The sequence below is a fragment of the Arvicanthis niloticus genome, chromosome 13, assembly GCF_011762505.2.
Source record: "Arvicanthis niloticus isolate mArvNil1 chromosome 13, mArvNil1.pat.X, whole genome shotgun sequence".
Classification (NCBI taxonomy): domain Eukaryota; kingdom Metazoa; phylum Chordata; class Mammalia; order Rodentia; family Muridae; genus Arvicanthis; species Arvicanthis niloticus.
In genome coordinates this window covers 69971355-69997908 of record NC_047670.1, presented here as the reverse complement: position 1 = coordinate 69997908, position 26554 = coordinate 69971355, and the positions used below count along the sequence as shown (strand labels likewise).

The 26554-nt window shown below is 42.8% G+C and overlaps 1 protein-coding gene and 1 long non-coding RNA gene across 2 annotated transcripts in view; one reads left to right on the top strand and one right to left on the bottom strand.

The window, feature by feature from the left end:
* Positions 1-9645: 9645 nt before the first annotated feature.
* LOC143434147 (uncharacterized) lies at positions 9646-24778 on the bottom strand. The gene is made up of 3 exons (XR_013103429.1): positions 24471-24778; positions 15449-15546; positions 9646-11041 (listed from the first exon to the last, which is right to left on the bottom strand). It is a non-coding gene; the product is annotated as an uncharacterized LOC143434147 (long non-coding RNA).
* The window catches only part of Dbx2 (developing brain homeobox 2), a 35584-nt gene continuing 32425 nt past the window's right edge, over positions 23396-26554 (top strand). The window contains 3 exon segments of the mRNA XM_034516884.2: positions 23396-23483; positions 23486-23573; positions 23575-23972. Coding sequence (XP_034372775.1) covers positions 23453-23483; positions 23486-23573; positions 23575-23972 — 517 coding nt within the window. The 5' untranslated portion in view covers positions 23396-23452.

The window sequence follows — 26554 nt, the reverse complement described above, 5'->3', positions numbered from 1 at the left end:
TATCACGCCTTTGAAAGAACTTGAGAGCGGCTCATCAGTTCTGAGGAGCTGTAATGTGCACACAAACCACAAAAGGTTTATAACAGGACGACTAAGTGTCAGTCAGCAGAAAAGGGAACACAAAATACAAAGACACAGTTAAAAATAAAACAGTCCCGTCTTAAAATAAAAGTCATCAGCAAAGCCAAAACCATAAAATATTCTCATGCAGGGAAAAAGATTTTAAACAGTGAAATCAACTCATTTCACCTCATCAAGGACTTATACTCGTGTATGTGCGCACCATTCAACTGCATCACAGCAAAATAACTGTCTGGCACTTGTTGGAATAAAAGCAGGAATGTTTAACTAAGTAAAATCTCCTTAAATAGTTTTAAGGTTCATTTACCCCGCCCCCTTTTTATGTGTATGTATGAATATGTGCTGGTACTCAAGGAGACCAGAAGAGGGTGCAGAATTCTATAAAGCTAGAGGTCTAGATCGTTGTGAGCTGCCTGATGTGGGTGCTGGAGATTGAATTTGTTACCTCTGCAGAAGCAGGTCATGCACTTAACCACTGCGCCGTCTTTCCGGCTCCCTTACATACTTTTAATCATAAGAAGAAAAGCTAGTTTTCATGAGCACGTGTGCACACAAAATAATGAAAACCGAGCTACACTTGCCTGTGGATTCTGCTATGGCATCAGTCTTTGGGGCACCACGCCTCATCACTGCATTTTTCTATTAAAGAAATAACATGGAAATGGGAGGTTTGTTATTTCCAGACTAACGTGGGCGATATTTTTATTGCTACGTTTTTTGCATGGACACTTTCACAGTTTACAAATACAAATTACTATTTGCTGCGGGAGAATTTTTAAAAAAGCCTTACCCGATCTGTCTTGTGATATGGGCCACCGCCATGTCCCCAACTAGGCAAGACCTGTGGCCACGAGTGGCGCGTTGGTGTATCATCGAAGCCTCGCAGCTGATTGGCTCAGGCCACCAGCTCAGGTGGCCTGAGACACCAGCTCTACCACCCGAGACACCAGCTGGAAGATGGCTCTGCCAATCTTCCATGCTATCTCCACAAGGGTAGGTTTAGCCCAGACCATCCTGCCATCTACTCGGCTGGTAGAAATGAGACTCTAATGTTTAGATTATCCAAAGGCTTTGTATGTTTGGTAATGCTCAATAATAAGATGCCCACACAATCAGAGGTGTAACCAAATACCCAACCTAGATATATCAACTACTTTTGACTGTTAGAGACACTCGAACATTCGCTTCCACGTTCCCCTCTCTCAGGTCCTCTCTCCTAGCTCCTCCTCTTCCTCTCCTTACTCCTCCCACCTTAGCTCTGCCCTACTTTCGGGAAAATATGCCTCTACAACTATTTGCAGTCTTCTGATGTTAATCTGCGAGGCATTGGCCAGACAAGTCTGGGATGGCTGAGAGTGAGGTGGATACAATGGAGCCACACGGGAGCCACATGTGTTTGGGTTGTGCGTATGTGTGATCTTTACCACCATTTATGTTTCGTGTCAAGGGCCTCCAGAGAATAGAGGGGAATTCAATTAACTCTGTTTCTATTGGCCTTTAAGCAGTTATAAGCACCAGAGAATATAGGCCACTCCATATTTGACACAGAGAAGGCCATACCCTTTTGAGGGAGCAGGTTATACAGAAACAGGTGAGTAGCAAGCTGAGCTAGGCAGGTTTTGAGATATATGGAGACATATCCCAATGGTGTGAGACCTTCTTAGAGGATGCAAAGACAGGCAACAGTAAGGAGCAGAACCAGTTTAGGCAAAGACAGACAAACAGGAAATTGTGGGAACTGGTGTAGCTGGTAGGTGGGAGACTTTAAACTGAACGAATAGAGGGTTTCAGGGAATTATATTTGAGATGAGATGGAGAGGTGAGGTGAGCACCCCCCCCCCCCCCCCAGCAAACCCCTCTTGTGCTATAAACACTTCCCTATTTGAATCATTTTAAGAAAACCAAGTCCTGCACGGCTGGGATTGGTACTGTCATCAAACATGAGAATAACCTACCCCACATCTACTCCTCATTGGCCCTCACCTCAGATCCTCACATTACACCCTTTGGACTTATCACTGCCATATCAGCAAGGTCAAACAAACACCACACCCAGGAACACACATAGGCATGAACGAAGGCACATGCGGCTTGCGCATGCGCACATGAACACAACCACCCCCCACCATCCCCTCTACCAATTTAATGAAAAGAGATCATAAATTTGAAAGAGAAAGACTTAGAGTGAGTACATGGGAGTGGTTGGGGGAGAATAAAAGGAAGAGGAGAGGTGACGTAATTACTTTTAGATTTCAATTAAAATTATTAAGAAGTAAAATCATGATAATTTAAATAAAAAAATCAACAGGATCTCAGGAGGCAAGCCAAATGTAATGAATGTCTCCTGTAACTACCAGCTCAACCCAATGCTGACACATTTTCGCCTGGCTTTTCTCCTCAGGAATCAGCTGTTCCCGCTGTGCTGACGGCCACTTGGTGTTGATCAGCTGTCCTTCCACTCCTTAATTTGGTTTTTTAATCACTGATCTTATCTTATTACTTAAAATTCCCATTATTAACTGTATTGAGTGGCAGCCTTCATTCTAAGTTGTAGGCATCCATGATCCATCCAGCCACATTTTCTTATTCAAAGGATTTTAGCATAACCCTCTTGGCTTTCCAAGACTCAGTGACCTTGATACTTGGTCATTTCTGTTTCCATCAGCTCCTCTCCCCCTCCCCCCCCCCCCCCTTTCCCCTTCTCCCTCTGGTTTTTTTTTTTTGTTTGTTTGTTTTTTGTTTTTTTTTTTTTTGTTGTTGTTTTTGTTTGTTTTGTTTTGATTTGGAAACTCAGTGTCACCATGTAGCCCTGGCTGTCCTGGAACTCACTATGTAGACCAGGGTGACCTCAAACCCCCAGAAATCCTCCTGCCTCTGCCTCCAATTGCTGAGATTATAGGCGTGCGTTCCTATGCCTGGCACCCTGTCAGGATCTTTAACTTCAAACTCTAGAACTTTAGTCTTCTGTAAGCTTACTTCCTGAGAGTCTGGGTTTTCTTGTTCGTTTGTTTTGTTGTTTTATATTTTTATTAAAATGTTTCATTTTTAGTGACTAATATTTTTTGAAATTAAAATATTGTTAACATCTTGTCTTTTCTCTCCTCCCTCCAATGACCACTCATGAATCCCGCCCTTGCTCTTTCAAGTTCATGGATTCACTTTCTTTACTTCTTGTTACATATATATGTATACATATGTAGAAATTTATATCTTTATACAGCCTACACAGACAGTATTATGTTACTTGCATAAGTGTGGTTTAAGGGGAGGCTGGTATTGGATAAACAACCAGGAGAGTCTTCCCTTGGAGACATGGTTTCTTCTATCCTCACCATTCTTTCGTTGCTTACAGTTCTTTTCTCTAGGGTTGAGGCCCCATGTGATCTCCCCTTTCGTGTTAGCCTGTCTGTTGGTGTCATCTTCATTCAAGTCCTGCGGTGTTGAGCAGCCGCACGGTGTTGGGCAGCCGCGGTGTTGAGCTGGGTGTAGCTTCCACAGCACTTTTAGATGTGATGTCCCAGAAAACTTCCTACTTCTCTGGCTCTTACCATCTTTCCAAGCCTGGGCATGGCTCCAGGAACACGGACCTGAATGGGGTGGTGAGGGATTGAAGAAGAGAGACAGGGACACTCAAAAAGAAATTGAGATTGGGTCCTCTGGATTCTTAGATGCAGAAAAGCTCATCCTGATTTTTTATATGGAGTGGAACAGGGAGGCAAGGTTGGTGCTTGCAGCTGAACCAGGAGGAGGGGTTATCACATACAGATACACAAGGGGGCAGGGTTTGTGGTATTCAGCCTGGCCAAGGAGACAGGTTTATCTAATCTCTGTAGGAGCAGTCTCTGTGGGCAGCAGTCACTTTCTTATATCCTGTCCATATGCAGACATGAAGCAGAAGGGAAGACCCAGCCAATTTCCTCTGAGCTTCACCACTCCTTGCCATTTGCCCACAGATCTGAGGCTGCTGGGTTCTTGACATGGCTCTGCCCAGGATAACAATCAGGACTTCACTTCCTCTGTTTTCCAGCTCCCTCTTTTTTTTTTTTTTTTTTTTTTTTTTTTTTTTTTTTTAGATTTGATTTTATTTTCCCTGGAAACTCACAGTCTACTCTTGCCAGCAAAGCAGGTATGCTAACTGCAAAAATGTACCTCTTGTTCCTCTCTTCCAAATTAAATCCCCCAGTCTCACCCATACCTCCAGAGCAGAACTCCTGCTGCCTCTTTCCATGCCCATCTACAGCCCGTCTCACAGATCTTCTCCTCCAACCTTCCTCCCCACTCATCCTGTTATCCCAGCTGCCAACTCTGGTAGGCATTCCCTGGGTCCCACCAGCCAAAGCCTGCCAGAGAAGCAAGTAGACTAGCAAGCAAAGCAGGCAGGAGAGCTGGGATCTTTACCCTCCCTCCTCTCTTTCATGTTCAATCGCCCAGTCTCATTATCCACTCTGTATCCACTCTGTAGCAGACAACCTGTTATGGCCTCTCTTTACTCTCGGTCCCCATTCCTGGGGTGGGCCCTTCCCCCAGGCCTGAGCAGACCTGTGAGTCTTTTACCACAATAGACCAAGCAACAGTAGGACCTAGGAGAGGCACTGCCCTGCCAACCTTGGTGCCTTGGAGTCTGCTACCAAACTAAGAATAATGGACTGCCTGCTGAGCAAGCCTTGACACCTTCGGGACTGCTATCTCCTTACCTAGCCCCTGGGATGAACCGAGAAGAGACTCTGGGGGGCGGGGCTTCCCCTTTATATGTGAAAGCAAAATATTAAACTTTGGGCCTTGATCAGAATACTTTGTCTTGGCCCCACGTTTCTCTCAACCTCCATTCCCATTCATTCCCAGGCTTCCTCTCAGGTGAACCCGATAACCCGTAGCTGCAGGCAACTACACTAGGGGACTAAAGATCCTGGTGGAATACCCTGATCTCCTCCCTTCAGTGGACTCTCTCAGCCTCTACCTCCTAGTCCATTCCAATTCCTAAGTATCAGCTCCAAGACCTAGCATCATGTTTTATCTGGAACCCCCAGTGACCACAACTATCAGGATCCTGGGAGAGTTTCCTACCAGGCAACACAACCACTACACTGCCCTAAGAGATGACAATAGAAACAATGGACAAAACATCCACCTAACAAAGACAAGATAGCAGCATGCAGAAGTGCAATTTTCCCAACCCCAGATGTCTAGATGCCAGCGTAAAACCACCATCAACCAATAATAGCCAGGACAGTATGTCTTCCCCTAGAGACTAGCAAACCTACCATGGTAGGCCCTAAGAATTTCAATGTAGCTGAAGCACCCAAACAGAGGAAAATCTGGGAATAAAAAAATATAGGAAATCAAACAGGAACCTCAAAGGCAAGCCTCACCAACAAAATATAAGAGATGGAGGTGGATCTCAGGCACTGAAGAGATAATAGAAGAAATGGGAACATTGGTCAAGGAAAATATTAAATCTAAAAAAGTCCTGTCATGAAACATCAAGAAAATCTGGGGCACCATGAAAAGACCAAATCTAAGAATGATGGAAATAAGAGAAAAGAAACCCTGGACAAGGGTTTTAAAAATATTTTAAAGAATCATAGAAGAAAATTTCTCTAACCTAAAGGAGAAGATGCCTAACAAGAAGCATACAGAACACTAAATTAGACTGAACCAGAAAAGAAATCCCCCTCAGAATGTAGTAACCAAAATACTAAACAGACAGAACAAAGTCAGAATATTAACAGCTGTAAGGTAAAAAGACTAAGTAACATGTAAAGGCAGACCTACCAGAATTGGAACTGACTTTTCAATGGAGACTCTAAAAGCCAGAAGGGTCTGGATAGATGTGCTGTAGACTCTATAAGACCAGAGATGACAGCTCAGACTATTATTCCCAGCAAAAATTTCTATCATACTAGATGGGGGAAAAGCTATTCCATGATGAAATCAAAATGAAACAAAATTTATCTACATGTCCAGCCCAACCAAAAGTGTGAGAAGACACCAACCTAAAGAAGATAACCATGTGCAAGAAAACACAAGGAATAAATAATCCCAGACCAGCAAATCAAAATAGGGAAAACACAAACACATACAACCACCACCACCACCACCACCACCACCACCACCACCACAACCACAACAACAACAACAGGAACGAACAAACCCTACTCATTGATAACTTTCAACATCAACCATCTCAATTCCCCAATGAAAAGACACAGACTAACAGAATGGATACAAAAAACTGGGTCCATCCTTCCACTACTTCCAAGAAATCACATCTTAATATCAAGGATAGACATCACCTCAGGGTGAAAGGATGGAAAAATTATTTCAAAGAATGGATCTAAGAAGCAAGCTGGTGTTGCCTTTGTAATATATGACAAAGTAGACTTCAAACCAAAACTAATGAGAAGAGCTAGGGAAGGGTACTACCTACTCAACAAAGGAAAAACCCACCAAGAGGATATTGCAGGTCTTAACATCTATGCACCAAAACAAGGACACCCAAGTTCATAAAACAATCATTACTACAGCTTCCATCACATATTGACCCTCACACACTGATAGTGGGAGACCTCAGAGAGGCATCCCAGACAAAACTAAACTGAGAAATGCTGGAGCTAACTGAAGTATTAAACCAAATGGAGCTGACAGATATTTACAGAGCATTTCACCTAAACACTAAAGAGTATACTTTCTTCTCAGCAGTTCCTGGAGCTTTCTCTAAAATTGGTCACATACTCGGATGGGAAGAAATTCTCGACAGTTACAAGAAAATTGAAATAATACTGTCCATTCTATTTGACCACCAGGGATTAACGGTGGGTCTCAACAGCAACAGAAATGACAGAACGCTTAAAACTCAGGGAAACTGAACAACCCACAAGTGAATGGAAAATGGGTCAGAACAGAAATTAAGAGGGAAATCGAAGTATTTTCTTGAATGAAAATGGAAACACAATATACCCAAACTTTGAGAATACAGTAAAAATGGTGGTTGAAAGAGGCCAGTTCATAGCACTTAGTGTCTACATAAGAAATTGGAGCTACTTCTTACTCGTAACCTAACAGTACACATGAACTCTCTAGGATAAAAAGAAAAAATTACACCAAAAAGGAATAGACAGCAAGAAATAAACTCAGGGCTGGAATCAATAACAGAAACAAACAAACAAACAAAAACAGTACAACAAATCAATGAAACAAAGAGTTGGTTCATTGAGAAAATCAATAAGATTGGCAAACCCTTATCCAAATCAACTAAAAGGCAGAGAAAGACCATCTAAATTAACATAACTAGAAATGAAAAGAGGATATAACAACAGACACCGAGGAAATCCAGAAATCCATAAGATATACTTTAAGAACAAACATGTACTCATCAAATTGGGAAATCTCAAATATATATATATTCTCAATTTATATCACTTACCAAGTTAAGACAAGATCAAATACATGATTTAAACAAACACATAATTCCTAGAGAAATAGAGGCAATAATTAAAAGTCTTAACCAAGAACAGTTCAGGGCCAAATGGTTCTAACACAGACTTTCAGAGAAGAGCTACTATCACCATATATATAACTTCATATATATAACATATCTAACATATATATTTACTATATAACAGAAGAAACATTGTCCAAATTTTAAAAACCAGGTGACAGTTACTCTGATATCTAAATTACACAAAAACCCAATAAAAAAAAAAGAGAGAATTAAAGACCAATTTCCTTTATGAACACAGATGCAAAGATTCTAAATAAAGTACTTCCAAACTGAATCCAAGAACACATCAAAAATACTATCTACCATAATCAAGTAGGTTTCATCTCAGAGATATAGAGATGGTTCAATGTACATAAATTAATAATAAACCTGAGAGACAAAAAATACATAATAATATCATCAGATGCAGAAAATGCCTTTGATTACTCCAAATCCCCTTCATGATAAAAGTCTGGATAGATTAGGGATACAAGGGCCATTCCTCAATACAATAAAGGCAATTGTGCCTTTCGTTGGGCTCTTTTCCTTCTGCTTTTTTTTCTTTTTTTGTTCAATTCTGATGTATTAGTTTTTGTTTTATTTTGTTATATTAATATAGCATAAAGCCTGTTTGTTTTCTAATGAGAGATAGGACTGGAATGGATCTAGATGGAAGGGGGGTTGGGAGGAGTAGAGGGAGGGGAAATTATAATCAGGATACATTGTATGAGAAAAAAAAATCTATTTTCAATAAAAAGAAACAAACTAAAAATTTTTCTACCAAGATCAAGTTGGCTTCATTCCAGAGATGCAGGGATAGTTTAACATGCATAAATTAAGAGATATAATCTATCACAAAATAGACTCAAGGACAGATACCATGCAATTATCTTGTTTAATACCGTGTTGGCTAGTGTTCTGTTAACTTGACATGAGCTGAGTTAGAGTCACTTAGAAAGAGGGAACCTCACCTGAGAAAATGCTTCCACCAGATTAGCATGTAGGTGAGCCTGTGGGATATTTTTTTGATTGATGATTGACATAGGAGAGCACTTCCCATTGTCGATGGTGCTAGCCTTGAGTAGGTGATCCTGGAGTTCATAAGAAAACAAAGAAAGCCAGGAGGAGCAAGACAGTAAGCAGCACTCTGCATGGCCTCTGCCTCAGTACTTCAAACTGCTCATTCAGATTCTGGGTTGCCTTGGTGTGTGTGTGTGTGTGTGTGTGTGTGTGTGTGTGTGTGTGTCTGTCCCCAACCATCAAATGGTGGCAGGTCACCCTGGCAAGAATCCCATTCATACTCTATAGGAGTCTTCTTCCTATTTCAAGGTCCAGTTGCCACCCTAATACTTGCCTTGCCAGTCCTGAATACAGTTTTTCTTTATCATGTTTTATCAAGTAACCATGAACACATTTTAAACAATGCATTATTATAATTTCAGAACAAATGAGAAAAAAATGGTGTTCCATTTATCAGGCTCATTACTGAGCAGTGGCACATTTATGTTACAGGGAGAATGCATAGTTGAGGCAGGGATTTTGGGGTGGGATTGGGGCAGGTTCGTGGGTGGAATTATAAAGAGTAGAATAATCTCTGAATATGAAAAAAAAATTAGCTTGACTTTGATAAGGATGGTGCCTGAGGATAACGCTGTAATTTAAATACCTGTCAAATGATGTTCACTTCAGGCGTTTGTGGTATATTGTGGCTTGCACTTAAATGGACTTTCCAAATAAGTCAAAGCTGAGAAACTCAACAGAGTAGTGGAAGGGGGATTTTGTGTGTATCTATGAAACCCATAATATGGGGTGGCACATGCTTGCCAGCAAATAATACTTTAAAGCGGTGGTTCTCAACTTGGGGTTGGCCTTCCTAAGACCATCCTGCATAGTAGATGCTTGAATTACAATTCAACTCAGTAGCAAAATTATAGTTATGAAGAAGCAATGAAGTTATTCTTATGGTTGGGGGTCAGCACAGCACGAGAAACTATTGCAGGGTCACAGCGTCAGGAAGGTTGATAATTATTTCTCTAAAGCAAGAGGAAAACAAACATGTTTCAAGAGTCTCCACCTTAACTGCTACACATAGAATTAGCTTTTACATATTCTTTATTATTTTATTTTTTTGCAGTAAACATAAAGCGATGTTTATCTGAAGGGACTAATTTGGTAAATCTGATGAAATTCACAATTCTACCAGCATCCCTGTTTTCTGTAGTAGTTCTGGTCAGATTAGAACATTTGGTAAGATTTCCATTTGAATGAGAGGCACCTGTGGCTGAGGACAGGCTAGCGAAGAGCAGCTGAAAAGCCTTCTGCTTAGCAGCATCCAGAGTCACTTCCTCAAAAGCTCTCCAGGAACCTCCCACACTCCACTTGGGTCCAAGAGGCAGGAGTGGAAAACTGGTTCGAATTGATCAGTGAACAAGGGATGCCAAGATAGCTGAATGGCTTGCAAAGAAACTGGGAAGTCTCCCAGTTACAGAGAAGAATCAGCAAAGAGCCCTCGAGAAGCCCAGCAGAATGACGTACAGAAAGGCAAACAGGGCCAGCCAGAAAGGACATGTGCAGGCAAAGGAGAACAATCAGAGGAGGAATCCTGCCAGGTCAAATCGGGAAACATTTACAAACGCCTTTCAGGGCTGATCCAGCTTGCTAGGATTTATTCCAGACACAAGACTATTTGGGGGCAGTGTGGGGGGGGGGACTGGAGACCATTTAGTGTAGATTATATCATTTAATGAATGACTATTGACACAGTTGAATGTACTCAGCCTGCCAAAGTACTTGTGCTTGAAATGTTTGCCCCTCTTTGGATGGAAAAAGAACCTGAGAATTAGGAGTGCTCTGCCCAAGGGTCTCAGTTGTAGGTGTTGGTCTGTGAGGACAATCTACTGCTCTAAGTTATTGGGATGTATGTCTCCATGGGTGGGTTACTGTGTAATAGCTAAGTTTCCAATGGTTTGCTACAAAGATCACTAAAATGATCATCTTAGTCATCTTTCTGTTGAGAACTCATGAACTCTTTTTTTTTTTTTCCCTCTTTTTAAAAGATGCCTAATTGTTAGAGCAGCCAGTGACAAGCCAGCATTCAATGTTAGGGTTCACGATCCCGATTCTATGAGACGGTGGCTATGAGAAGGAACTGTATTAAAGGGGCCTCAGCATTAGGACGGTTGAGAGCCACTGGTTTATAGTCTTTTGCATAAATGTAGAAATATATTTCTCTACTACTTTAACTATTCATACAGTCAAAATCACTTACAATGTCACTGTGATGATGAAAAACAATCTTCTGGTATTAAATGAAGATAAAAAAAAAAATACACCAAGTTCTATAGTAGCTGTTTCTTGATTGTTATGGCTAACCAGCCCTAAGGTTTACATCACCCGGAGTTAAAATAATGTGCTGGGATAGATCAGTTCCTTGGGCCGATGACTTTCTAGTTATTCAGCACAGTTCAGGTACAGAGCAATCTAGAAAGAAAAGACAAGAATGAAGGACAACTAAAACGGCTCCACGTAGAAAATAAATAAAAAGATGGTTGTTTTTCTCAGATACGTCATCAAATGTGGTTTTTTAAAAATTACAATCTTGTCAGAATGTAGACAGACATCCATTTAAATTCTCAATCAGATATGGTCCTATGTGTGCAAATGCAAATGCTTTGCCTTATACAAAAATGTAGGTGGCAAGGTTGGCACTTAACTGTAAAAATCTGGAATTATTTGTGCATTTGACTTGACAGAGGACCAGGGTATGTGTAGCAAGCCTTTCCTGGGGCAGGCTCTGGCACTTGAAAAGGCTTTACTACTGAACAGGTAGCTATCGCCAGAGCAGTAGGCTCAGAAGGCAATTTTGTCCAGGGATATTTATGATCTTTCTTGGCAAATTGTTCATAAGACTCTTTTGCACAATTAACTAAGCACATGCCCTTGGTAAAAAGTGGAAATATGTATTCAAGATCTATCTATCCCTGACTCCAAAGTGTGTGTTATTTTATTCATGAAAGGGGGTGTATTTTTGTAGAGGATATTTACTAAAGTAAAAATATTTGTGTATACTTTTAATATCTTGGTGAACTGGATTGTAGGTATCAAATATCCTTTTCAAATTATTATATACTTATTTATGTAATGTTTAAATGTTTGCTCATAGGCAGACAAACATCTGTGTGATTTACTTTATTTAATTTAATCTCCTCTCATATGGAATGATTACATATTTTTTCTATATAGGATTTGCCAGTGCGTGCATGAAGTAAATATGGAAATACATACAGGAAACTGTTAGTTGCAGCTATTTGGGGAAAATAGTTGGTAGTTAAAAAGGACCTTTTCATTTTTATAGTGGAAAATAAAAGAAAATAATCAAAAGCAGAGAAATAATGTAATGGATCAATAGCACCATCTCACTTCAACAATCATAAAATTTCCTGTTTCATTGATCACCTTGATAGCCCTGTGGATTAGTTTGCAAAATAATAGTCTTAGTTGTACACACACACACACACACACACACACACACCCTTCATATGCCACAAACTCTTAAAAGCCACATACATTATTACATCTGAAACCAAACAGTAAATGTTTAATAGCATCAAGTATTTATCAATGCTCAAGTGCTCCCAGGTGTCTTTCTATCATTAATTAGTTCCAGTGAGGATGCAAGCATTCCTGTTTTGTGTTATCAAAGGGTCTTAGCTCTCTCTTTAATCTATAAGGATTCTTCTCCTTTTCTCAGCTTTATAAGAAATTGGTTTTTGTTGCCTATAGAATGCCCCACAGTAGAATGCCCCACGTTCGAGCCTCTGAATGGTCTCCCCCCCAGGAATGAATACACTTTTCTAGTCTATGAAGAAATCTGATCAAATCCAGATATTATTTAAATTCCTCAGCAAGACTCCATAAGAGGTTGGCATCTGGCTGGCTTAGGATGATCTCAGCTGGATCAGTTCTGTGCCATGTAGTGTGTGTTTGTAAGAGTCACCCCATGTTTCATTCCAAGGATGGAAGAAGAAACTCCCCTGTATTTTCTCAAGCCCACACTTACTATCTACTTGGCCAAATTAAGTTACACAACTTTGCTTAGTGTGGAAGGCCTGTAGACTGAAAAGCCAGTAACTGGGCCTTTGTCAGGAAACAAATAACATGACACTGTCTTGTGAGATAAAGTCAACATGCATTCGAGTGTCCCGTACCAATTCATCTATCTTCTTTGTAATGATAAGACAGTAATTCTGTCATTCCTTCTGCATTTGTTGTCTTATATACAGACTCTTCTATGAAGGGGTAATCACCCATTATCAATTGCTTGATTATACTCAAGTACAGAATAATGTTCTAGTGTGTGCGCTAGTGAATTAGTACCTTAGCACTCAACACTGCCAAGGAAGTAGCAAGTTTTTGTATTGCTATTGTTATTATTATTACAGTTATTATCATTAACCATGAACTCACAGGTTTTTTTTTAAAAAAAAAAAAAAAAAAAAACTCATTGTGTGCTCCAGGTCGCTGTAGTCAATATTCATTTTCATACACAAGTCATTCCATCTTACCAGTACATGGCTCGGTTTGGTCCCTGTGCCATTTCAATGTGATCCCATACAGGTCTCCTTTTCTCTTACAGGAGCAGGTCTTCCAAGCTCACTGTGTCATAGAAGCAGACTCAGACATTTCTGAGCATGGGGCTCTATGTGTTATGCGGCTTCTGGAGCCACAACCTGACGTTTTAAACTATAGGTATCATGTAGACATGACATCATAGTCCTGCATATGTGATGGATGGTGCACATAGTTGCTGTTTGGTTTACTGTACCGACCTCTGTTTCATTGTTGCAGGATAACTATCACCATATCCTTGGACACGATGGTTTTCCTCAGGAATCATTTATATCTAGTCATCCCAGCCTGCCTCTCTAGGTCCAAGTGCAGACATGGCATCAGAGCTTTTGCCAACACTATCTCTACTGCAAATGGAGAAAATTAACTTGCCGGCAGTATTCTAAGACTGAAGCTCTGGGGTTGTCATCAACCCTGCTTTTCCTACCACGTGTAAGAAAGTTGGTTGGGTGTCCTTGGTGAATCAGTTTCTACGGGGATATTTCAGACTTCGTGAAATGAAACCTTAAGTTTTTCAAAGCTCTACTTTTAATGACGGTTCTTGAATGCTTTAGCCTCCCTTGTAGTCCGCCACCCACCAGAGGTAGTGGAAAAGAAAGGATATGGGATGGGAAGTGGACCTGTTTAGAAAGGATCTTTGGAGCAACTCCCATCTGTGTTGTCTGGAAATCAGCGGTTCAGGTCACAGGTCAGCAGCCGCAGCTCAGTTCACTCACAAGCACATCACAGATACGCCAGCAGTCCAGTGTCAGGATAGCAAACATGAATCAGCAGCAGTGGCACTACCTAGCAGAGACAGCCAGCCCTCAGCCTTGGCACTAGTCAGCAGGAGGGACCCAGAGGGATGCCAGGAGTTCTTGGGTGTTCCTCTCTCAGAGAAGTGAAAATCCACATCTGTGAAGTTCTATTTATACGCCCTCCAAACATCACGTGTCCTCCATGGGTCTTGCCTCAGCATGTGTGCCTGTCTCAGTTGACATCACTCTGCCAGTCAGCCTAAGTCTGTGGAAGGGACAAGAAGCCACAGCCTATCACCAGAAGGTTGTTTTTTTTTTTTTTTTTTTTTTTTTTTTCACTTTTCTCTCTATGGAGTCCTGACAAATGGAGCTCAACTATACAATGTAAGGCAAACCAATACAAGTGTGTTGTTAGCAAAGAATCCTTCATCACGTGTCCTTTCATGTACTTGCTTTAGCAGAACACCTTTTCTCCTGTGTCTGCTTCAGTGAAACGTTCCTTCATGTGCTTGCAGAACACCATCCAACACAACTAACTTTCCAAAGAACCCTTGGGTTTCTGCTTCACTGAAACCTTAGCCTGTCACCTGCTCCCTTAACTGTATGTTGAGCAGCCTCGTTCATGTGAACTTCTGTCTCTTGAAAATCCTAGCAGTTTAAAACAATTATTCTTTGAAACTTTCATAGATGTAGACAATGCATCTTAACTATATGTGCCTCCTCTTCCCCAGTATATCTTGTTTATAGCTTCAGGACTCCTCCTCCTCCTCCTTTGTTTATTTTATGTATGTGTACTCTCTCTGCGTGTACTCTCTCTGCATGTATACCTTTGGGCTAGAAGAGGGCATCAAATCCCATTACAGATGATTGTGAGCCTCCATGTGGGTGTTAGGAATTGAACTCAGGACCTCTGGAAGAACAGCCAGTGCTCTTAACCACTACCACCTTCTTCTTCTTCTTCTTCTTCTTCTTCTTCTTCTTCTTCTTCTTCTTCTTCTTCTTCTTCTTCTTCTTCTTCTTCTTCTTCTTCCTCCTTCTCCTCCTCCTCCTCCTTCTCCTCCTTCTCCTCCTCCTCCTCTTCCTCCTCTTCCTCCTCTTCCTCCTCTTCCTCCTCTTCCTCCTCTTCCTCCTCCTCCTCTTCTTGAAACACATTGAGTCCAATCAGTGTTTCACATTTGCCTATGGCACTGGGGGTATTCAATGGGACACTGACAACCTGCTATTGCCACTCCTTAAAGAAAAGTGACTCTTCCTCCCACAGTAGCCAACAACTGCATATAGCTCTTCAACTAGAGGTGGGGCTTTGGGAGCACCTTTCAACCCCAAGCTGGAATTTTTAATTGGTTTGATCTTGTGCAGAGAACCACAGTGGCTGAGTTCCATTTTTCAGCACCCCCCACCCCCCGACACCTAGCTTCCATGATGCTCTCTGAGCCTTGGGGTTGGGATGGAGAGCGTCTCTGCAGATGTTCCACAGTACTTGGGATGGAGAGTGTCTATGCAGATGTTCCACGGTACTTACAGCTGCTGAGCCTCAGCATTCAGGTCAGTTATGGTCTCCGAATTAACCTTTGCTTGGCAATAAGAAGCTTCTCTGCCAAGGTTGGGTACAGTGCAAATCTATGGATAAAAATACAAATATGTAAAAGACCATCATACAGCTTGTCCCTGTAACATCTACCTTGGGCTGATCAGTTCCTACTACAGGCTTTGACAATCTTACCTCTTCATGATCATAACCATTTACTTAATAACTATTTTTATGATGGTGTTTCTGATACACAAAGTGTATGTCCCACTGACACCACTGTGCTCTGCCTCCCCAAGATGTGTTTTTTTCTTTCTCCTATCTCTCATTCTCAGTCTACACCTTAATATCCATATCTTCAGAGGCACGTGGTTATCTAGGTCCCTTTGAAAACACAGCTTGCTAGAAGAACTAACTTGTCATGGATAGTTTATCACTCTTTTAACTTATAGGTCCTTTTGGAGCAGATAAGATAGTGTTGTCTGCTCACTGAAAAAACAAAACCAAACAAAACTGCAAACTCATGTCCTCAAACCTTAGTCAGGCCCCTCCCTATTCTTCTCACCTACACTGACTCTACTCTCTTGCCTTTACCTTCAACAAATAACCTCATTTTAAACTTCATGTTAATCATGACTGTAATTTGATCCAACTGACAGTGGCATCATTGAGCAAGATTTTAAAAGCAAAACACAATGCAACAGCTTTATGAGGGAGGGATAAATGTATTATTACCAATAAGGAAACAGATCCCAAGGAAGCCAAAATCCATTGTCCTGAGTGTTCAGTACAGTTTGAGTAATAACCCATCCCCAACTCTCTGGTTTAAAACAGTAATCATTTTTTAATGGGGTTATTTGGTTGTCTGGAGTCTAATTTCTTGAGTTCTTTGTATATATTGGATATTAGCCCTCTATTGGATATAGGATTGGTAATGATCTTTTCCCAATCTGTTGGTTGCTGTTTTGTCTTTACAATTTTATGAGGTCCCATTTGTCAATTCTTGATCTTAGAGCATAAGCCATTGGTGTTCGGTTCAGGAACTTTCACCCTGTGCCTAAGTATTTGAGGGTCTTCCCCAACTTCTCGTCTATTTCAGTGTATCTGGTTTTATGTGAAGGTCCTTTATCCACCTGGACTTGAGATCTGTACAAGGAGAGAAGAATGTATTGATTTGCATTCTTCTACATATTGACCTCCAGTTGAGCCAGCACCATTTGTTGAAAATGTTGTCCTTTTTCCACTGGATGGTTTTAGCTCCTTTGTCAAAGATCAAGTGACCATAGGTGCGTGGGTTCATTTCTGGATCTTCAATTCTATTCCATTGATCTTCCTGCCTGTCTCTGTACCAATAGCATGCAGTTTTTATTACTACTGCTCTGTAGTACAGTTTGAGGTCAGGGATGGTGATTCCTCCAGAAATTCTTGTTGAGAATAGTTCTCGATATTCTGGGTTTTTTTTTTTTTTTTTTTTTTTTTTTTTTTTGTTATTCCAAATGAATTTGCAAATTGCTCTTTCTATCTCTATGAAGAATTGATTTGGAATTTTGATGGGGATTGCATTGAATCTGTAGATTTGGCAAGATGGCCATTTTTACTAAATTAATCCTGCCAATCCAGGAGCATGGGAGATCTTTCCATCTTCTGAGATCTTCTTCAATTTCTTTCTTCAGAGACTTGAAGTTCTTGTCATACAGATCTTTCACTTGCTTGGTTAGATTCACTCCAAGATATTTTATTTTATTTGTGACTATTGTGAAGGGTGTCATTAAAAATGGGGTAGAGAGCTAAAGAAAGAATTCTCAACCGAGGAAACTCGAATGGCCGAGTAGCACCTTAAGAAGTGCTCAACATCCTTAGTCATCAGGGAAATGCAAATCAAAACAACCCTGAGATACCACCTCACACCAGTCAGAATGGCTAAGATCAAAAACTCAGGTGACAGTAGATGCTGGCGAGGATGTGGAGAAAGAGGAACACTCCTCCATGGTTGGTGGGATTGCAAGCTGGTACAACCACTCTGGAAATCAGTCTGGCAGTTCATCAGAAAATTGGACATAGCATTACCTGTGGACCCAGCTATACCACTCCTGGGCATATACCCAGAAGATGCTCCAACATATAACAAGGACATATGCTCCACTATGTTCATAGCAGCCTTATTTATAATAGCCACAAGCTGGAAAGAACCCAGATGTCCTTTAACAGAGGAATGGATACAAAAAAATGTGGTACTACTCAGCTATTAAAAATATTTAATTTGAGAAATTCTTAGGTAAATGGATGGGACTAGATATCATCCTGAGTGAGTTAACCCAATCACAAAAGAACACATATGGTATTTACTCACTGATAAGTGGATATTAGCCCCAAAGCTTGAAATAGCCAACATTCAACTCACAGACCACACGAAGCTCACAAAGAAGGAAGACCAAGTGTGAATGCCTTGGTCCTACTTAGAAGGAGTAACAAAATACTCAAGGGAGCAAATATGGAGACAAAGTGTGGGACAGAAACTGAAAGAGGGGCCATCTGGAGACCATTCCACCTGGGTATTCATCCCATGTGCAGTCACCAAAGGTAGACACAAAGGTAGATGTAGATGGCAGGAAGTGCATGCTGACAAGAGCCTGATATAGCTGTCTCCTTAGCGGTCTGCCAGAGTCTGACATATTTAGAGGCAGATGCTCACAGCTAACCACTGATCTGATCAAGGGTTTCCCAATGGAGAAGTTAGAGAGAAGACTGAAGGAACTGAAAGGGTTGGTGGCTCCATGAGGAGAGCAACAACACCAACCAACCAGAGCTCCCCAGGGTCTAAACCACCAGCCTGGGAGCACATAGGGAGGGACCCATGACTTCATCTGTATATGTAGGGGAGGATGGCCTTGTGGGAGAGGAGATCCTTGGCCCCATGAAGGCTGAACACCGAGTGTGTGTGGGGAATTCGAGGGTGGGGAGGTGGGAGTTGGGGGGTAGGTGGGGGCATATCCTCATAGAAGCATGAGGAGGGGGGATGGGATAGGTGGTTCCTGGGTGGTGGGGGAATGGGGTAAAGGGATAAAATCTGAAATGTAAATATAATATCCAACAAAAAAAAACAATAATCATTTGTTCTTTCTTGTGAGTTTGGGTCTATTGGTTGGATCTGGTGCTCTGGGATGGGCTGCTGACTCAGGTAGGTATCATCAACTGAGATCTGGAGATAATTCAGCTTCTCCCTCATCTCCTTCTACCAGAAAGCACAGGAATCCAAGAGAGGAAGAAGGGGCTCCCAAGTGCTTTTACAAGACTCCACTTCTCATCCTGTCTAGGAAAACAGATCATATGACTGGGCCCAGAAACAGAACAGTGGAGAATACACAATATGCTAAACAAACAAACAAACAAACAAACAGCATTAATATGGACTATAAAGGAAACCAACCCATTACACAGAGGAAACACCAGGGGCAGGAGGCTTCAAGCACAGCTCTCAGCTAAGTCCCTCTTTTCTCCATAGCTTGTTCAAGAGATAGCAGCTGCAGGGCACAAGCAAACCTCTTTGAATTCCTCTATGTTTCCCCATATTCTCTCGTGAAAGGGCAAGATGTGTTCGCCCTTCCTCAATTGAAATTGTCTCAGTTGAGCTATGGATGCTGCTTTCTCTCAGCCCTTAAGGACAAGGTCCTTGCTCATTCAAACACTCCATCACTCCTTTACTTCAGATCTCTTTCAGAATAACCTCTTTCCCCTCATCACAGATGCTTGTGTCTTCTTTCTGCTCCAGAACTCCCTGCGCTGGGGTACTGCCTGGTCACTGTCATCCTGGGTTTAGTAGCTGTGATCACACACACAAAATCCTCACAGGATTGGATCTACTCACATTTCCTCATTTCAGAAGGCAAGTCACAGGAGACTCATGAGGCGGTCCTACTAAGTGTCTCACAAGTAGCATAGAGCCCCACACTTCCCTGAGACTATATAAGCAGTTAACTTATTGTTGTTGGCAAGGAGACAGACTTCCCGTCAGCAGCTCATGCTCCTGTAGGTAACTCCTCATCCATGCTTCTGAAAGTGACCCAGGTTAATTCATCGGTTCACCCAGCTGTGCTTGGATGAAACCATGTCTTTGGGCTGTTGGTGGCTCCCTGCCTGGGGCGAGTAGATCTTTGTCTCCCTGGAAGAAGACAATGCAATAATCCCTTTATCAGTTCCCTTGTTTGCTCCTCTGTATTTACTTACCCCTTTATTCCCTTCTGCTAACTCTCAACAAACTGCTTTCCTCTTGAAAAGGCTCCTGCTTAAGTCTTTAAGGATCAAACTGTTCTTTATGTGTATGTGTGTGGAGGGGGCCATTTTTGGAAGAGCACATTAGCGTACTCAAGGATACACTTTGGAGAGAGATCCCTGAGTCTCGACAGCACTATCCAGTCAGCGTTATTTCTCATGAAGGTCCTGAAGGTCCTGGTCTATTGGTATGGTTGTTTATCCATCTTCTGTGAACATGGAGGTCTTGGCTAATTCTGCCTTTGGTGTCAGCATTCCCCAGGGACTCATGGTGGTTCTCAGCTAGATCTCTACACCTGAAGTGGACAAGAGGGCAGCAAAAAAATTCACGTCTACCTGGATTTCATCAGACATAACCCCTCCTATAAGGGAGAGAGGTGCAATGTGTCTGGCCATCTTTTTGATACAGGAAAGCACTAGACATATAACATACAGCATATTCCTTACCAAGGCCTCCCATCCTTTGTTGTTGAAACATCCTAATTCGCACCATTGTCTCTAACTTTCTGACTTAGCCTATTTGATTTTTTTTTTCTTTTTAACAGAACAGCACACCTGGTAATTTATAAAATAAAGAAATATATGTCTCAGAGCACTGGAGGCTACGGAGGTCTAATATCAAGGTTCTAGCTCCTTGCCAAAGCCTTCCTGTGCCATCCCTTGGCAAAACGGCTAAGTGAGGGTGGGGGAGAGTGTACAGAGAGAACTTGGAGCCTCTAGTGTTTTCATCATGAGTGTCCATCCATTTGCGAAGACACAGTTCTCATGGTCTCATTGTTTGCACTGTAATGATTTCTACCTTCAAGTTCTTGTTGCTTTCCAGGCTTGCTCACAGTTTCCTTTTGGCTATCTGTCTCTTCAAATGTTGGCATTCTCCAGAATTTTCTTCTTGATTTCTCTTCTCACCATGGATTCACCCAAGAAGACTTTACAGATACCAGAACACCTCTTTCTACATTTTAGATCAACTTCCCAATGTAAAACTTGACCCCATCCTGCAGGTCTTCATGCTAGCAAGAGAGTTGACTCTGAATCATCAAATTCTAAAAGCAGAAGCCACCTCACCTAACCCGTTGTCTTCTATCATCAACTTGGCTGTGGCACTGACAATCATCAGATCAGACAGTTCTGTGCTGGGGGAGCTAGCCACAGTTCAGGCTAGCACAGTTCAATAGTTAGGCTGTAGGATGTCTAGCAGAATCCCTCACCTCTGTTTACAAAACCCCAGGAGACATGTCCCTGTCACATGTTCTCTCAGTCCTCTAAATCTCCAGAGACTACTGAATACCCTTTGGGGAGCAGGGACCTGGCCCTTGTTCAGAGCTCCAGTCATAGACTCAACCTTTGCAACGTGGGTCTCTGGGATTCCTTTCTTCTTGTCACCAATGTTATTAAACTCCCTATTATATTGTATCTAGATTTCTCCAACAGCGGTGAGCTGAGGGAACAGTCAGTCTTGACTCAGGTCTTCCTTGTTATTGGCCACTAAAGAAAAAGGAAGGCCTGCTTTTCATCCTCACTTGCACAAAGAAATAGGTGACCATCCAGCACGAGCCCCTAGGCTCACGGAGAGAGACACAATCAAACGAAATGGTTAAGAGCGAAGCTGTAGAATCCTCACTTGGGATTTAGCTCAGTATAGCTTTGTCCGTGTGCTACTCCGGCCACACTGGGTTAGGCGACAGTGCCACCCCAATGGTAATATGAAGATATTGTAAATGAGCTAACGTGGGTAAAGCATATGCTACTATGCCTGGTGCAACCACTGGGAAGAGATGGAAGATACCATGAAGGAATGACAGCGGTCATCTAATCTCTTCCGCCACTCATCCATCTCAATAGTTACAACTCCACATGCTCTCTTCAAATACTACCGTAGTTATGTCGGAGACTCCGTTCTGGGAAGACTTCCAGAAGGCTCTACATCACATAGTCCCTCCAGTGTGAAATCCTCCCACAGATGTTGCCTTTCTATTGCCACTAGGCTGAGAGTTCCTACAGTGCAAGGACTAGGTCTTTTCTATATGTTCCTAGAACCACTATCTTCAACACTAAATATTCGACAAAGGTCTATTGGTTAAATCAATAAGGGAATGTATATTGATGGTATACATCAGCCTTGCAAATAATTTTGCTCAATTACCATGGTGATAAAGCTGCCTGTCCTATTAGAAAGCAACGGTAGCAACTTCATGGATTTGACTACTGGAGGTGATCTCTGAGGAGGGATCTTTATAGTAAGTATCGGCGTCACTAAAGTATAAAGTAACCATCTCACTGAGATGAAGTGAAACAGTAGCAACAAACTGTGCTTATGGTGTGTGTGTGTGTGTGTGTGTGTGTGTGTGTGGTGTCTGCATTCCATAGCACTTGTGTGGAAGCCAGAGGACAACGTTTAGAAGTCAGTTCTCCCCAACCACATGAGTTCCAGAGATCAAACACAGGTCATCAGGCTTGGCAGCAACTGCTTTTAGTCACTGAACCATCCTGATGGTTCCCAAAAGAAGAAATCTTAAAAGGAAAATTAGCTGTCTAACCTGGCAACTCAAAACAGGCATTTAAGTAAATTGAAACCAAGCCCAAATTATTTTTAGGGGCAAGGAGTAGAACTATACACTGGACTCCAACTTTGCAGAAACTCTAATGAAGTCCTATCCTAAATAAATCTGTCTAAATTAGGGAAGGAGAGTAGGTGTTAATTGGAATCACAGTTTTAACACCCCATTGATAGTTTCCAAAATGAGAAGTTTTTGAAGCCTTGTAGTTAAAGTCCCATCCCCCCTTTCTCTCTCTCCCTCCCTCCTTCTTTCTCCTCCCCACCCCCCACCCCGCCTTCATATGCTTTTTGTCTATTCAGTCTCCCACTGACATTAGTTAAGGAATAAGATTTTTTTTTTGTTTTTTTTTGTTTTGTTTTGTTTTTCGAGACAGGGTTTCTCTGTGTAGCCCTGGCTGTCCTGGAACTCACTCTGGAGACCAGGCTGGCCTCGAACTCAGAAATCCACCTGCCTCTGCCTCCCAAGAAGGAATAAGATCTAAAAAAAAAAAAAAAAAAAAAAAAAAAAAGTCCCTTTGCAGGTATGCATACTTGCGGTGTAGGTGCCTGTGGAGGCCAGAAGAGGGCATCCAGTCCCCTGGAGCTGGAATTACAGTGGGTTGTGAGCTGGATGCTGGGAACTGAACCCGAACTCAGGTCCTCTGTTAAGAGCAGCAAGCATAGTTAACCACTGAGCCACCTCTTCTGCCCCTAAGCTCAGCTTCTTTAGATGAAAACTGATTACATTATCTCTTCTAGACTGCAGGTGTGGCCACCTCTCTCCAGAATCCTTTAAACAATCTTATAAAACCTGAGGTGAATCACTGGAAACGATTTTATTTTTTGCAGAAAATCCAAGAAAAACACATTTCCTTTCTTCTTAAAACAGAGAAACCCATAAAAACCTACAAGAGAGTTATCAGTGGTTCTAATGTCAACGTTTTTTATTCTCCCTGATGGCAACCAGGCTTCAGCGACTGAGTTCATGTCCCCTGGGGTTCATGATAACCAATACCAGAGGGCCTGGGGCTCCAGGAGCAGGGTCAAGGCTTGGCAGGCAGAGTGGCAGCGCCTCTTTCCCGTCCCCTCCACGCCCACCTCCTCAGCAAGAGTCCCCTCCCCTCGCCGGAGCCAGGATTCCCATTGCCCTCATTGTTGGCCGCATCTGTCACTTTGTGGGCAGGATGACATGAATGGATGGGCCGGACACACCTTCCATCCCGGCCAGAAAACCCTGTCCGGATCTGCAGACTGTTCCCGGAGGCTGCCAGGGGAGCCGCTGAGGGCCAAGGACGCACCCTGCAGCCCCGATTCCCCGCGCCCTCTCCCTGTCCCCGCGCACTCGCTCCCCACGGCTCCCCGGGCAGTGGGCGCGCATCATGTTGCCCAGCGCTGTGGCGGCCCAGGCCGGAGCTTACTGGGATGTGGTGGCGTCCTCAGCACTCCTCGGCCTCCCTGCGCCCGGCTTTGGCAGTCTGGGCAAGAGTTTCCTGATCGAGAACTTGCTGCGTGCAGGGGCCGGACCCACGCACGCGCCCCCGCCCCCGCGCCCAGCGCCGGGTCCCGAGTGTCCGCAGCTTCGGCCGCTGCCTGCCAGCCCGGTGCCGCTCAAGCTGTGCCCGGCCGGACCCTTTGGTGCGCGCTGGGCCTTCCAGATGCCCCCTTCCAGGGCGCCAGGGGAGCGGGACAGTGCCTTCCAGCCCTCAGCCCCAGGTGAGCTTTGGTCAAGGGGAATCTCCGCTCAGAAGAGCCTCAGTCCAGGAGAGCCTCAGCTCTGGAGACCCTGGACCAAGGGGAGCCTCAGTTCAGGGGAGCCCTGAACCACGGGAACTTCAGTCCAGGGAAGCCTCAGCCCTGGGAAGCCTGGCTCTAGGGGAGGCTAAGCCCAGGGGATTCTCAGTCTAGGGGAGCCTCAGCCCAGGAGAGCATCAGCTCAGGAGATCCTCAGTCCCAGAAAACCTCAGCCCAGGGAAGCCTTGGTTCCAGGCGGTCCTCAGTGGAGAGAACCCTGTTGCTAGCCTCAGTGCCCAGCACAATTCCCACCTGTGAGCCCCTCACAGCACGAATGCTGGTCTGGGTGGCCCACTGCCGCGGGCTGAACTGGGGTGCAGATGCCATTTGTGGACACCCGTGGTTCTGATTCCTTTTATCTTCACCCCATCCCGCCCTCCTCCTTCCCAGCATCTTCCCTCAACAGGTGAACTGGGCTACCTGGGTAGTGTGATCACAGCAGGTGAGCTCGGGGATGTGACATTTCTAGCTGACTTGCTTCTGCCCCCAAAGTCAGCATGGCTTCTCCAGAAAAGTTGCTGGCAGGGTGGTGCTGTGGACTTTGCTGGCGGGAGACCTTGCCGCTGGGCAAACTTTGGACTTGCCTTACTTTCACGGTTTGGATCTCTTGAGGTGTAAAGTAATCAAGGCCGACGCTTGCATCTCGGTGAGCTAGCTGATAAACGCTGGGTAGACAACTTAATGAGGAAGTTCACATATAAACAGGAATTTACCGAAAGAAGGGCACTTTGGGTTTATTTATGTTTACTGAAGAAAATCTACCTAGTGGAATTGAGGAAAAGAAGGCTTTGGGCAATTGAGTTAAATAAAGGTAAAGCTGAAACCAGCCATTAACAAAGTCCTCAAGCAATTGGGAAACTGAGATCCAACGTTTTTTTTTTTTTTTTTTTCCCTTACTGCGTCCTTAGACGATCTTAACTCATTCTTTAATCCCGGTGGGTTTGTCCGGAATGACTAACACTTCTTTCAGCAGTTTCCATTGTCCCAGCAAACTGCCAGATCAAATTTATTGCTAATGGCTTTATAGAATTTAGCGTGTTTAGAACCTGTCCTGGCCTTTCACTTGAAATGGCCAGTAACAGAATGGAACAAATGAAATTATTAACACCGGTCTCGTTCACAGAGTGTAGAAACGAAATTGCTGGGAAAGCTGTTGGCACCAGGGAGAAGAGCAGGCCCTAGTTAAGGCAAGCTCGGCGTGCCCTGGACATGTTTATATGCCTCAGAAGCCTGGACGCTGCTCTTTCTGAAATATTATGAGAAGTCAGAAATGTGTGAGATAGGCTCATGTGACCACGAATACGTAAATAACATCACACAAATAGCAGTTCAAGGGAATTTGGTGGTTTGCAGATTTGATGATTTGGAATTGGGGTCATAGAAGTTGTTTTTAAAGAATTCTTAAGTTGCTGGTGATTGACTTTCAGGCCTGTAAAATTACATAGTAATAGTAACCTCTGTTGACTTTTCAGTGGTCATACTAAGTGTAAATTAGCATGGGTAGCTCAGTTACTCACAAAATGATTTTATATACACATTTATTCCATTCTAAATATTGTAATTGATGGAGAAAGGGTTCTCAACATACATTCACAAGAATGTATTAATTCTGGTATGCTTACTCAAGTGTCCAAATGCAAAAAAATGTGGTTTTTTAAGTAATTAAGAGGGTATAATTTGAAATACTCCACAATAGTTTCCGTGTATGTTTTACCAAATGTTTATTCAATCCTCGGTGAATGGAACGGATCCACTTGTTCCATTTTTTCCTAGGTTAATTTTAATTGGACAAGCAAAACTTTGTTTCAAAATGCACTTTTTGTGAAGAAGGGACCCATTTTTCGAAGCTATAGAAAGTATCTAAAGACAGTGGGAAAATAGCCCCTGTAAATCCGTGGCCACAACTATGCTGCCGAAAACCGGATTTACACTCATTTATGTTTGTAATCTAGAAGAGAGTACAGTTTTTTGAGCATGGCTTCCTTTTTAAATGGTTCGGTCCTGTTTCTTCAGTCAATGCAGGAACCCTTTCTTCTAGCAGTTCTTCAGTTGTAAATTGACAGTAGCTTTAAGGATGGATCAGGGGAAGATCAGGTGAGGGGGCGTGGCTGGTCTCACTCCCTCAGCTGGGGGCTGACCTCAAAGTCTTGCACACACTGTGCAAGGCAAGCAAACGCTGTGCATCCCCAGCCTGTGATTGACTTTCTGTAGGCTTCTGAGAACAATAGATCTCTTTCAGAAATAACGAGTGAGGAATCACTAGTTATGTTCATTTGTTTGGTTTGGTTTTGGTCAGTGCTGGAGATAGAACTGGTGCCTTATGGGTAGCAGGCTAACATCCTACCATTTTGTTTTGTTTTGTTTTTGCCCTACCTTAATTTGTTGACCACTCTTGATGAACTGGTGAGAAATTACCACAGTTGCTTTATATAGGTCACACTGTCCAAAGTCGATGATCTGATCCACTGTCTGTATCCTCACTTCATTAATTTGGTTATATCCTA